This window comes from Dendrobates tinctorius, unplaced genomic scaffold, assembly GCF_039654945.1.
Source record: "Dendrobates tinctorius isolate UK_male_01 unplaced genomic scaffold, ASM3965494v1 ptg000403l, whole genome shotgun sequence".
Classification (NCBI taxonomy): Eukaryota; Metazoa; Chordata; class Amphibia; order Anura; family Dendrobatidae; genus Dendrobates; species Dendrobates tinctorius.
This window is the reverse complement of record NW_027362068.1, coordinates 765744-780576: the sequence shown is the minus strand read 5'-3', so window position 1 is coordinate 780576 and position 14833 is coordinate 765744. Positions and strand designations below refer to the sequence as shown.

The window sequence follows — 14833 nt, the reverse complement described above, 5'->3', positions numbered from 1 at the left end:
TGTGGGACTTGTTCTCTGTCCAAGCCCTGTTCTTGTTCTAGTGGATTTTTAATGCCACTGCAGGTGCCCAGGAGGCCATGGACCCATATCTCAATGGATTTTATTTCTGACCTCCCTGTCTCTCAGAGAATGACTGTTATCTGGGTGATCTGTGAAAGATTTTCCAAGATGGTCCATCTTGTACCATTGCCAAAGTTGCTATCCTCTTCCGAGTTGGTGCCCTTGTTTTTACAGGTGGCTCGTTTGCACGGCATTCCGGAGAACATTGTGTCTGACAGAGGAGTCCAGTTTGTTTCCAGATTTTGGAGAACTTTTTGTTCTAAACTGTCAATTCAGTTGTCCTTCTCCTCTGTGTTTCATCCTCAGACTAATGGGCAGACAGAGAATAAACCAGTGGTGGCTCAGGTGAGGGTTCGGTGACCCCTCCTCAAGGGGGGTACAGCTGTGAACACTTTTGACCTGGCTTCTTAGTTTGGGCTCCCTCTGGTGGTTGCAGTGGGTAATGAAGTTGGTCTAGCTGACAGAGATCAATCACCTGAAGAGGATGATTGGAGGTCAGGTGTTACAGACTGGGAAGATTTAAGTGAGCAACCTTCCCTCAATTGTTGCTGGTGATTTGTTTCTTCCTGTGCACTTTGGAAATCTGTTTGTCCCCTGCTTGGTCCTGCATCTTTCAGATAAGTCATTTGCCTTACTCTGATTTCTGCTTGGCTGTTGTGTGTTCAGCCTTGTTCCCTGCGGGGACCTGCGCTGGACCCCGTTCCATATGCTACAGCTCATGTTAGTTCGTTCAGTCCCCTGTTATGAATGGGTCACCAAGGAGGATGGCAGGAACAGGCTAAGCCACCAGGAAACCAGGGAGGTTGGTAACTGAGCAGATTGCAGACCCCTGATCCTATCAACACAACTAGCAGTAGCCGTGGAGCGTTCCTACGAAGCCCTAGACGCCTCGGCACAGCCGGAGAACTAACTAAGCCTAAAGCCAGAAAGGTGAAATCTAAACTGCCCCGGAGCAGATCCCCAAAGGAATAGATAGCCCCCAAACATATATTGTCGGTGAGACAAGATGAAGCACAAACACAGGCAGAAAAATAGACTGAGTAAATGGTGGGGCGAAAGCTGTCTAGATAGGACAGGACAGAAAAGATACTGTCTGCAATCACGCAAAAACCCTGAAAAATCCAACACATCTGATATACAAAAATCCTGAGGCCACACGACCTCACCTCCACTATATCAGCACTCTGGCGTGAACTGGAAGCAAAGGAAAAAGATACCAATATAACAGGGGACTGAACAAACTGACACAAGCTGCAACAGATGGCGTGGGGCCCATCGCTGTCCCCAGCAGGGATTACGCTGAACCATAGCAGCAAAGCAGAAAGCAAACAAAGGTACAACCAAATTAGATGCAAAGGATTAGCAAAAGAATCACTTAACTAAACCATGTAGATCAGGCTGGAGACAGAAGAACTCCAAATGCACAAGGAGAAAAAAATCACCAGCATCCACCAAGGGCAGCCTGCTCAATTATATGCTCCCAGCCAGTAATCCCAGGTTCCCAATTATCGTCGTCAGGTGGGAAACTTCCATCAATCTGGCCAGCTCCAATACTCCCAATAACCACCAGAGGGAGCTCCGGCTCAGAAGTCTGAGCAAGGGAATTCACAACAGTCCCCTGGTATATCAGTATATTTTGCTTTGCTTCCAGTTCACACCAGAATTCTGATCTAGTGGGGGAGAGGTCGTGTGGCCTCAGTATTTTTGCATATCAGACGTGTTGGATTTTTCTTAGGGTTTTTTGCGTGATTGCAGACAGGCTTTAGGCTTAGTTAATTATTTGGCTGTTCCGCGGCGTCTAGGGCATCGTAGGTACGTCCCATGGCTAATTCTAGTTGTGTTGTCAGTTTAGGGGTCTACAATCCGGTTAGTTACCAACCTTTCTGGTTTTCTGGTTGCCTAGCCTATGCCCCGGCTCTCCTACTCGGTTGAGGAGCCCATGATGCCACTCTTCATAGGAGAATCAAATAGGAGAACTACTTGCAAGTGGCCACCTTAAATACCTTTTCTCATGATTTGATACACCTGGCTATGAAGTTCAAAGCTCAATGAGGTTACAAAACCAATTTAGTGATTCAGGAAGTCAGTAAAAAGTAGTTAGGAGTGTTCAAATCAAGAAAATGATAAGGGTGCCCATACTTTTGCACCGGTCAAATTTTGTTAAAATGCAGATTGCACATTTTCTGTTAATACAATAAACTTCATTTGAATCCAGAAATATAACTGAGTCCATCAGTTATTAGATATATGAAACTGAAATAGCTGTTGCAAAAACCAAAATTGTTATAAAGAAAAAAGGTTAACATTAATAGGGGTGCCCAAACTTTAACATATGACTGTATATATGTCATGACATTGCTTTCTTGTGTATCACAGGGTGAGCTTTTTTATTCTTCCTCTTCTTTAATCTGCCAGGTCCAGCCTCCTACTCCTCCCTGCCTGGCGGTAAGACAACTGGCTGCAGCAGGAGCCTCTCCCCTCAGTCCTGTCTACAGTAGTAGAGTAAGAAAGTTCACCTCCAACATTTCCTCCACGTTCATGAAGCTGTCGACCAACAGAAGAAGCAAGACCATCATCTGTGCTCACCGCGTCTAGTAAGAATCTCTTCAGTTTTTGATTCACAGCTTCAGGAAGGTTTCCGTAAGAGATGTGGCATCATGGAGGCATCAACACATCATTGCAGATGGCAGCATACATTACAGTCCAGCACTTACCGGGAGTCAGGAGAATCACAGACATTGTGATCAAAGAGCAGACCACCAGGATGACCAGCAGTGCGATGGCGATGCCCTTCCAGTTCCTCTGCGGGGGATTGCTGCTTCCCATCTCCTAAACACAAAGTGCAAACAGTGGTGTTAATGGCACCTCTCCACGTCTGGGGTCCCTGCACTGCATTAACAAATAAAGCTGCCCTCTGTAGCGCTCTAGCATGTAAACATAAAATATATGAACTTGGAATTGCATTACTACAAAAAAGGAAAAAAACAAGATACTTAGCAAATAAATTCATGTGAGCCCAGCGGCCAACAACAAGATGATCCACTTTGCTGGGAACCTAACCTAATGTGATTCCTTTCCTGGGCTGAAAGCCTACAGTTATGTGGGTACATAGGATCCTGCTGTGATTAGAACTGCCATAGGCTGAGGGTGGTGTTAGGAACGGCGGAACGCACTACATAAAAATAAATAATAAAGTGCGTTCGCCACTCGGGGTCCACCGTGCAGTAGATGTAAACACTGCTGCTAAGTAGTGATGAGCAATATGGCGGAAATGAGCACGGGTTGAACGTCACCCAAGTGCGCTAAGCAATCTCTGTTTGCTCATAGAGATGTCAGCAGAGGTAAACACAAAAGGCTGAGCCTGTTAGTGTCACAGGTCTCAGGTAAATGCACACATGGTATCTGGTCACAGGAGGAGGACCCAAGACAGAGGAGCTGCGTCCGTCTAGACCTACCGTGCGTGCGGCGTCGCTACTGTGGACGCCAAAGAGGGCTGCAACTGCAGCGCAGCGTAGGACACTGCCGCTGGTCGACAAAGCAAGGAAGCAGGCGCAATGTCGGATGCTAGCACTGTGGATGATGCTGTAGTGGCTTGAGGCTTGCCACGCGCTGGCGTTGACTCTAATCTAAGTCTCTGTACACATTCGTAATATCAGAGGGAGGGGATCTTAATGAGTCATTCGCAGGTTCATACATCCATCATCATTCACACAGTAGCAACTAGAGACTATACTAGCGCACGCCCGAACGGTCATGCGCGCTTTTTATAGCCGGGACCTTCCGGAAGCTTCCAGATCTCCGAGATGGACCAATGAGATCTGGAGCAGGACCTGGGCACATGACTACCGATCTCCAATGGGAGAACGTCTCGTGAGCATGCCCTGTGGGAGAACAGAGGGACTTAGTCTCTGGAGCGGTCTGCTGCAAAGTAATCTCCTCTGCGGTAGATAGACAGCAGGAGACCGCAGAATGTGAGGCTCTGGATTCCTGCAGCAGATGCAGAAACCTGACGCCTAACAGGTGGAGTGCTCAGAGGACCAATGTATAAATACCAAAGACTGACTGTCGGTGACAGAGAACAGGTGTTAACAGGTGCATATTAAGATTACCATCTCCATATATAACTAGATTTATTGGTTAAGTTATATATGGAGATGGTTACTCTTAGTATGCACCTGTTCACACCTATTCTCTCTTTGGAAGTGACGGTCAGTCTTTGATATTCCTGCTCTGTATTAGTTTTCCTAAGGACTGGGACTTAAACTTCATGACAGTGCATCTACGTAAATGATTGCAGCAGAATGACGAAACTGGGAACGTGGGAAGGAGGATAGGCCCCCAACCATCAGAAGTGGCCCTGGAATGCTTTCATACGAATCGTTCTGAGAGGTCAGGAGCATAAAATCAGCTAATCCTTCATAATTAGGGATATCGCAGACCTATGTGTCAGCCTCCTCCATGATTGCATGACTGCTCCATATCTCACACACTCTGAAGCCATCAGTGATCATTTGTAATTGAATAGGTGCTTCACCCAGGCAGAACAGCAACGTTTCCCACCATTACTGTCACCCGCCACCTCTACCCCGATCACTACAACCTCTCACCATTACTGCACCTCAACATTACAGTAGCTCACCATTAATGTACCCTACCATTACTGTCCCTCACTATTACTGTCCATCACCATTACTGTCCACCACCATTACTGCCCCTCACTATTACTGTCCCTCACTATACAGTCAACCACCATTACTGTCCCTCACCAATACTGTATTCTATCATTATTGTCCACCACCATTACTGTCCATCACCATTAATGTTTCCTACCACTACTGTACCCCAACATTACTGCCCATCACCAATACTATATCCTGCCAATATTGTTCCATTTGTGAGACAATGAGGGGGACCATATGCGAGGGCCGATATGAATCCACCCAGGATGAGGGCGGAGTCCTACTAAACCCTCTAGAGTGCCTTGTGTTCACAGCAGGACGCCTGTGAATTACAAGTCAAAATAAAAGAAACAGTGGATTGGGTCCAAGTAATGACTCAGTCGGATTTTTAGGAAAAACCGTTAAGGGCTTTTATTTTTAGTGGGATTTGCAGGTTTGGTAGTGGAGCAAATCCCTCTCTTCACTCCAGGTTTTGGAGATGGCTCTATGGCCACAATTCTATTTAAATCTGTCAGTTTTGTCTTGGGTGTGTCAGTGCTGGAGTTTGCAAGTTGCAGAGCAGGAGGCTCTGTACAACCCAGGTCTGTGTGGAGCTAACACAGAGCCAGGGACTTCCAGGCGGCTGACGCACGCAAAAGACACGGCAGGTGCCATTGTCCACGGCAAAGGGGTTCTGAGTTCTGGACTGTGTTTATGGAAACCCAACACTCCTATATATGCATTCTGAAAATAAAGACACCAATTTATGTTTAACTTTCTATGGCCTATCTGTCACACTGCACCAACCCTGCTGCACTACACATTATTCTGCCTCCCCTGTATTGTATCTGGGGAATCGTATGGCACTAGAAGTAAGAACTTTCTCAGCTCCGTGCTCTCAGTTCATGTACCGTTGCACACATTTCTCACTGCTTTTAAGATAGACAAGAATAAGAACAAAGGGTACCCCCTACCTCTCTAGACACTTGATCAAAATGTTCCGAAATGTGCTGGAGCTGAACCATTCCTATACCTCTCAATAATTAATGACCCCCTAGTGATTCTTTTCACTAGTGAGACATGCCAGGTACACTATTGAGAACCCACAGCTTCACCAGTGAGACACGCCAGCTTCACTATTGGGAACCCACAACTTCATCAGTGAGACACGCCAGCTTCACCAGTGACAGCCAACAGGTTTACCAGTGAGACCCTCCAGATTCACCAGTATGATCCACCAGTTCGCCAGTATGTTACCAGCCCAAATAATTCACAACCAGTGACCAGTAAAGGAGGTAGCTCGCATTAGACTATAATTAGTGAGGGTTGTTTTGGTCACACATGTGCCGTGATTTACAATTTTCAGGTGACTCACTGCTGCCCAAAGAAGTGGTGCACCTTCTATTGTCACACAATCAAAATGATCAAATCCCTTAAAATCCATAAAGGCAATCCACCATATTCAGCTTCACACAATCTGAGTATGCCCAAGAGGGGGATGAGCTGTGATCTCCCCTGTCCTCCAACCTAAGTGATGAGACAGACCTGTCAGATCACAGCTGATCAGAGCAATCTCATCCAGTCTGAGATGATCCATGTACTGAGGTGGAACAGACCCTGCAGACCACAGGCCATGGGTCGATTTCTTCAGAGAACAAGGCCATGAGGCGAACTATTGACTATTTTAATAATCAACTCAAGAAGCTGAACATGAAAGTCGATGTCCCAGCCACGGTCCCTGACAGTTCCTGTAGGACATGGATCTCCTATTACACCAGGTTCTGGGTCAACTGGTCTCATAATTAACAAAGCCATCTTGGTTGCCCACGCTAATGATGCAAACTCTCCAGACCGTTCTGTGTTAGTTTCTTGCCTCACACTGGTAACGCCCCTTTTATTTATAATACGCCGTGGAGGCGGAGTTATCTTCCAGGCAACATCTTCACCATAGCCTGGAAGAGTTCATTAACATACAAGAAAAACGTGGATTTCTCTGGAACAAGACGTCGGATCACATATCAAGGTGTCGTTATTTAGCTTCCCATGACTTGCGGCCATACAGACAGTTCAGGAAAGACGATCACTGACAGATTCCCTTTACTGTGAATTATGGAGCAGGGACATCTTTAGATATCGGAGATCACTGTCACATTCATAGATCAATTATTTTTCATAAAAAAAAAAAAAAAAAACAGCAGAAAATCCGATATAACAGAAAACCCCTAGTTTCCAAACTTCTCTAATAAGATACGGTTTTATCCATGTAAACCTTGTCTACAACACATGTGGGAAACATTGATGTGTGAATAGGGCCAAACTCATGGCCCAAGTCTCATAAGTAGTGTTGAGCGATACCACCCGATACTGAAAAATATCGGATCGGAATGGATCGGCCGATCTAAAAAAAGTATCGGGTATCGCCGATTCCGTTCCCGGAAGTCCCATTCAAGTCAATGGAACTGAAATATCGGAATTAAAAAAACCCTTTCTTTCCCTGTAGGTTAATTCTACATGAAGAAACACAACTAATAATAATGTAGAATGTATTGTGGGAGGTGGAGGAGACATTAAAGCCATAGAGTTTTAGCCCAATCAAATGGAATAGCAGGAATTAAATTTTTTTTTTAAAGACGTTTGGAGTTACAAAGATATTTGTTAACCTCTTTTATATTTTGTCAGATATGTATGTTTCACTACTTCCATGCTCTTCACCTTCTTTTTTACTTCTCCCACACTTTCTCCTTCATCATCCTCAGCAGCATCTTTTTCATCAACTTCTTCTTCACCTTATTCATCTTCTTCTTCACCTTCTTCCTATTATTCTTTTTTTTACATTCTTCATATTCTTATTTAACTATTATTCTTCTTCATATTCAACTTCTTCATCTTCTTCCTATTCTTCTTCATCATATTCTTATTTGTGTCAGGCATTCCTGTAGTTGTTATCAATAAAAGTTTGAAGATTACACCTTCCGTTCAGCCTGTGACAACAGATTTACAACAGGATTTGTCCCCGTTCAGTTTGGCCTGCAGCAGCAGCCATTTTCCAGGGGCACCACGAGGAGGAACGGACTCACCCCCATACACTGCTTAGTCTTCTTCTGCTTATAAATTAGATAATATCATTTGCTCTGATTTTTAGTCTTATGCTTAATGTTCTTCTGCTTTTGTTTTTTATGCTTCTTGGTTTTCTGCATCTTGGTGGTTGTCTTCCTGTTCTTTGTCCTCTTGGTCATCTTCTTCAGGGTCATCTTTTAGGTATTCTTCTGTGTGGTCTTCAGGGTCGTTGTCTTCAGGGTCATTGTCAGGGAGATCCAGAATGAGAATCAAAAGCCATTTCCACAAGCTTGAACTTGGAAAAGTAGCAGAAGGTACAAGAAGGCTGAGGAACTGCCGAGAACCAGCTGACGGTACTGGAACCCGAAGGGGCAGCAGAATGAACAAGAGCCAATGGCACAACCGTGGACCAGCTGACGTTGCTGGAACACGGTTACTAAGCAGGAGGTACCTGTGCTCCAAAGCACTACCAAGGACCAGCAGACGTTGCTGGAACTCGGATACCAAGAAGGAGGCACCTAGGCCAAAGGCACTGCCGAGAACCAGCTGACGGTACTGGAACCCGGAGGGGCAGCAGAAGGAACAAGAGCTAATTGCACAACCGTGGACCAGCTGATGGTGCTGGAACCTGGAGGGGCAGCAGAATGAACAAGAGCCAATGGCAAAACCGTGGACCAGCTGACGTTTCTGGAACACTGTTACTAAGCAGGAGGTACCTGTGCTAAAAAGCACTACCAAGGAACAGCAGACGCTGCTGGAACTTGGATACCGAGAAGGAGGCACGTAGGCCAAAGGCTCTGCCGAGAACCAGCTGACGGTACTGGAACCCGGAGGGGCAGCAGAAGGAACAAGAGCCAATGGCAAAACCGTGGAGCAGCTGACATTTCTGGAACACTGTTACTAAGCAGGAGGTACCTGTGCTAAAAAGCACTACCAAGGAACAGCAGACGTTGCTGGAACTTGGATACCGAGAAGGAGGCACGTAGGCCAAAGGCTCTGCCGAGAACCAGCTGACGGTACTGGAACCCAAAGGGGCAGCAGAAGGAACAAGAGCCAATGGCACAACCGTGGACCAGCTGACGGTGCTGGAACACGGTTACTAAGCAGGAGGTACCTGTGCTCCAAAGCACTACCAAGGACCAGCAGACGTTGCTGGAACTCGGATACCAAGAAGGAGGCACCTAGGCGAAAGGCACTGCCGAGAACCAGCTGACGGTGCTGGAACACGGATGGGTAGCAGAAGCTGCAAGAGCAAATGACACTAGCGAGGACCAGCTGATGGTGCTGAAACCCGGAGGGGCAGCAGAAGGAACAAGAGCCAATGGGACAACCGTGGACCTGCTGACGGTGCCGGAACACGGTTTCTAAGCAGGAGGTACCTGTGCTAAAAAGCACTACCAAGGACCAGCAGACGTTGCTGGAACTCGGATACCGAGAAGGAGGCACCTAGGCCAAAGGACCTGCCGAGAACCAGCTGACGGTGCTGGAACCCGGATGGGTAGCACAAGGTACCCAGGAAAAAAACAAAGTTGCAAGGCTGTGAGCCGGCCGCAGTTACCGAAACTCACAGTCCTACAGGGGGTGCTTGTCCTATTGGCACTACGGAACCAGCCTTTAATACCAGAACCCGCAGCCCACATAGGAAGCACCGAAACTGCAGGCACCATAGACTCGGCTAACCCGACCGCAACACGACAGGACAACGTATTGGTGGCAAAGTGACGTTGACACTACCCGGAAACAGCAGGCATGCTGGAACCAGGCTGGGCAGGAGGGAGTACCCGTGCCAAAGACACTTCCGAGAACCAGCTGACGGTGCTGGAACCCGGATGGGTAGCAGAAGCTACAATACTCTATGGCACTACCGAGAACCAGCTGACGGTGCTGGAACCCAGAGTGGCAGAAGAAGGAACAAGAGCCAATGGCACAACCGTGGACCAGCTGACGGTGCTGGAACAGGGTTACTAAGCAGGAGATACCTGTGCTCCAAAGCACTACCAAGGACCAGCAGACGTTGCTGGAACTTGGATACCGAGAAGGAGGCACCTAGGCCAAAGGTTCTGCCGAGAACCAGCTGACGGTGCTGGAACCCGGATGGGTAGCACAAGGTACCCAGGAAAAAAACAAAGTTGCAAGGCCGTGAGCCGGCCGCAGTTACCGAAACCCACAGTCCTACTGGGGGTGCTTGTCCTATTGGCACTACGGAACCAGCCTTTATTACCAGAACCCGCAGCCCACATAGGAAGCACCAAAACTGCAGGCACCATAGACTCGGCTAACCCGACCGCAACACGACAGGACAACATATTGGTGGCAAAGTGACGTTGACACTACCCGGAAACAGCAGGCGTGCTGGAACCAGGCTGGGCAGAAGGGAGTGCCCGTGCCAAAGACACTTCCGAGAACCAGCTGACGGTGCTGGAACCCGGATGGGTAGCAGAAGGTACCCATGATCAACAAAGTTGCAAGGCCGCGAGCAGGACGCAGTTTCCGAAACCCACAGTCCAACAGGGGGTGCTTGTCCTATTGGCACTATGGAACCAGCCTTTATTACCAGAACCCGCAGCCCACATAGGAAGCACCAAAACTGCAGGCACCATAGACTCGGCTAACCCGACCGCAACACGACAGGACAACGTATCGGTGGCAAAGTGACGTTGACACTACCCGGAAACAGCAGGCGTGCTGGAACCAGGCTGGGCAGGAGGGAGTGCCCGTGCCAAAGACACTTCTGAGCTGCAACTGGCGATGTTGAAGCCCAGGGGTCAATCATGCAACAGGCTGAGGCCTACTTGGAGCGAGTTTTATATTGGTTGTACACAACTACTGATTTTAACCGGGCTCCACTTAGGCCTCTGGCTCTACTGTCTCTAGTATTTCCCCTGGCCTCGAACCCTGCCAGTCGCTGCTCTGAAGTGGCGTGAGCACAATCCACACTGGGGCTCATTTACGTCAGTTGATCCACTGATGTGTGTCCGGCAAGGTCTCCTGCTCTGTCCACATTCCCACTACTAGTAATGGGAATGGGGACAGAGCGGGAGACATTGCCGGACACACATCAGTCGATCAACTGACGTGCCTGAGCCACAGTAACACAGGAACAAGAGTGGATTGTGCAGACGCCACTTCAGAGCAGCGACTGGCGGGGTTGGAGGCCAGGGGAAATACTAGAGACAGTAGAGCCAGAGGCCTAAGTGGAGCACGGTTAAAAATCAGTAGTAGTGTGAATTTGGAGGCAGCAGGAGACTTTGCCATCCACACAGCAGGGGAACAGCTGGAGTTACTGTACCCCACAGACACCGGAGCGATTGTTTCAATCTGTGCGGACGGCATTTCCAGGCTACAACTGGCTGTGTTGTAGCCCAGGATGAAGCATGCAGCAGGCGGAGGCCAACTTGCAGCTGGTTTTATAGAGGTTGTAGACTACTACTGATTGTAACCATGCTCCACTATGGCCTCCGGCTCCACTGTCTCTAGTATTTCCCCTGGCCTCCAACCCCGCCAGTAACTGCTCTGAAGTGGCGTCTGCACAACCCACACTTGTTCCTGTGTAACTGTGGCTCAGTCACGTCAGTTGATCCCCTGATGTGTGTCTGGCAAGGTCTCCTGCTCAATCCTCATTCACACTACTAGTAATGGGAATGTGGACAGAACAGGAGACCTTGCCGGACACACATCAGGGAATCAACTGACGTGACTGAGCCACAGTAACTCAGGAACAAGTGTGGATTGTGCAGACGCCACTTCAGAGCAGCGGCTGGCGGGGTTGGAGGCCAGGGGAAAAACTAGAGACAGTGGAGCCAGAGGCCTAGGTGGAGCACGGTTAAAAATCAGTAGTAGTGTAAGTTTGGAGGCAGCAGGAGACTTTGCCATCCACACAACAGGGGAACAGCTGGCGTTACTGAACCCCACAGACACCGGAGTGAGTGTTTCAATCTGTGCGGACGGCACTTCCAGGCTACAACTGGCTGTGTTGTAGCCCAGGATCAATGCTCCGAGCAGGCTGAGGCCTACTTGGAGCGAGGAGAAAATACGATGTAGTGTGAGTTTGGAGGCAGCAGGAGACATTGCCATCCACACAGCAGGGGAACAGATGGCGATACTGAACCCCACAGACACAGGAGTGAGTGTTTCAATCTGTGTGGACGGCACTTCCAGGCTGTGTTGTAGCCCAGGATGAAGCATGCAGCAGGCGGAGGCCAACTTGCAGCTGGTTTTATAGAGGTTGTAGACTACTACTGATTGTAACCGTGCTCCACTATGGCCTCCGGCTCCACTGTCTCTAGTATTTCCCCTGGCCTCCAACCCCGCCAGTTCCTGCTCTGAAGTGGCGTCTGCACAATCCACACTTGTTCCTGTGTAACTGTGGCTCATTCACGTCAGTTGATCCCCTGATGTGTGTCTGGCAAGGTCTCCTGCTCAGTCCTCATTCACACTACTAGTAATGGGAATGTGGACAGAGCAGGAGACCTTGCCGGACACACATCAGGGAATCAACTGACGTGACTGAGCCACAGTAACTCAGGAACAAGTGTGGATTGTGCAGACGCCACTTCAGAGCAGGAACTAGCGGGGTTGGAGGCCAGGGGAAAAACTAGAGACAGTGGAGCCAGAGGCCTAAGTGGAGCACAGTTACAAATCTGCAGTAGTTTGCATGTGGATGGAGCAGGAGACTTTGCCGTCTACACAGCAGGGGAACAGCTGGCATTACTGAACCCCACAGACACAGTAGCGAGTGTGTTTTGCTCTGTGAAGATGGCACTTCTGAACACCAACTGGCGTTGTTGGAGCCCAGGATGAAGCATGGAGCAGGCTGAGGCCTGATGGTGTTGGCATGTGGAGGCAGCAGGAGACATTGCCGTCCACACAGCAGGGGAACAGCTGACGTTACTGAACCCCACTGACACAGGAGCTAGTGTGTTTTGCTCTGTGAAGACGGCACTTCTGAACACCAACTAGCGTTGTTGGAGCCCAGGTTGAGGCATGGAGCAGGCTGAGGCCTGATGGTGTTGGCATGTGGATGGAGCCGGAGACTTTGCCATCTACACAGCAGGGGAACAGCTGGCATTACTGAACCCCACAGACACAGTAGCGAGTGTGTTTTTCTCTGCGAAGACAGCACTTCTGAACACCAACTGGCGTTGTTGAAGTCCAGGATGAGGCATGGAACAGGCTGAGGCCAACTTGCAGCACGTTTTATAGAGGTTGTAGACTACTACTGATTGTAACCGTGCTCCACTTAGACCTCAGGCTCCACTGTCTCTAGTATTTCCCCTGGCCTCCAACCCCGCCAGTGACAGCTCTGAAGTGGCGTCAGCACAATCCACACTTGTTCCTGTGTTACTTGGGCTCAGTCCCGTCAGTTGATCCTCTGATGTGTGTCCGGCAAGGTCTCCTGCTCTGTCCTCATTCACACTACTAGTAATGGGAATGTGGACAGAGCAGGAGACCTTGCCGGACACACATCAGGGGATCATCTGACGTGACTGAGCCACAGTAACTCAGGAACAAGTGTGGATTGTGCAGACGCCACTTCAGAGCAGCAACTGGCGGGGTTGGAGGCCAGGGGAAATACTAGAGACAGTGGAGCCAGAGGCCTAAGTGGAGCAGGGTTAAAAATCAGTAGTAGTTTGAATGTGGATGGAGCAGGAGACTTTGTCGTCCACACAGCAGGGGAGCAGCTGGCATTACTGAACCCCAATAACACAGGAGCTAGTGTTTTTCTCTGTGCAGACGACACATCTGAGTGACAACTGGCTTTGTTGAAGCCCAGGGATTATAGTTCAGGTGGTAGAAACATGAACACAACAGGAGACCTGGATACAGTTGCCAATCAATTATTTAGTCGGGAAGAGGACTGGCAAATTCTGGGGAGATCCAGGCCTTGTTCATTTTCAGAAAAGTAAGCCGGTCGAAGTTATCGGAAGATAGTCGCGTGCGACGGTTTGTTAGTACACCACCTGCGGCACTAAAGACGCGTTCCGATAAGACACTGGCAGCAGGGCAAGCCAGCACCTCCAATGCATACTGGCTAAGCTCGGGCCATGTATCCAGCTTAGAGACCCAAAACTTGAAGGGGGAAGAGCCATCTGGGAGTACACTCACAGGGCAAGACATGTAGTCTGTCACCATCTGACGGAAACGTTGCCTCCTGCTGACTGGAGCCGTCAGTGATGGTGTAGACAATTGTGGCGGACACACAAAACTTTGCCACATTTGGGCCATAGTGGTCTTGCCTTGTGCTGAGGCGCTGCCTCTGCTCCCTCTTTGTGCCGAGTTTCCTCCACTGGCTCGACGCACAGAGGTGCTTTGTAAAGCAATAGCACCACTGCTGTCGGGTGGAATGGAAAACATGATGGACTGCACCAGTGTGTCTTGGTACTCCCGCAGTTTACGCTCCCGGTTCAACGTTGGTATGAGGGTTTGCAAGTTGTCCCGGAAGCAAGATCTAGGAGGGTGTACACCCAATAATCAGCCGTGTAGAGAATGTGGGCGATGCGGCGGTCGTTTCTCAGGCACTGCAGCATGAAGTCAACCATGTGCTGCAGACTCCCAACTGCCAAAGAACCGCTGTCCCCTGCTTGAGGCGTGATCTCTGCCTGCTCTGCATCACCCCACCCTCGCTGTACATACTGACTAGAGCTTTGTGTACCTCCCTCCTCTGGAGAGATGTCTTCCTCCTCCATTGACTCCTCCTCACAAAGTGTCCCCTGCTTAGGCCTTTGTGAGGAAGCACGTAGCGCAGACTGTCCAGAAGCAGATGGCATTTGGGACTCCTCATCCTCCACCTCTTCCAAAACTTCATCCCTTAGTGCTTGCAGTTTTGAAGCAGGCAGATTAGGGGGACAGTCATGCTGACTAGTGCATCATCTGCACTCGCCATCCACGTGGAATCATTAAAGGCACGCAAAACGAGGCAGATGTCCTTCATAGAGGCCCACTCAGTGGTGCTGAAGTGTGACCGGCGCACAGTGCGACTTGTTTGCACCTGATGCAGCTGGTACTCCATGACTGCTGCCTGCTGCTCACACAACCGCTCCAACATATGTAACGTAGAA

The 14833-nt window shown here is 49.1% G+C and overlaps 1 protein-coding gene across 3 annotated transcripts in view; it reads right to left on the bottom strand.

The window, feature by feature from the left end:
* DPP10 (dipeptidyl peptidase like 10) overlaps positions 1-14833 on the bottom strand; it is a 763146-nt gene that overhangs the window by 664525 nt on the left and 83788 nt on the right. For all 3 annotated transcript variants that reach the window (XM_073563825.1, XM_073563827.1, XM_073563826.1), the window contains one exon: positions 2775-2889. In XM_073563825.1, the coding sequence (XP_073419926.1) occupies positions 2775-2889 (115 nt within the window). The remainder of the gene's footprint in view (positions 1-2774; positions 2890-14833) is intronic.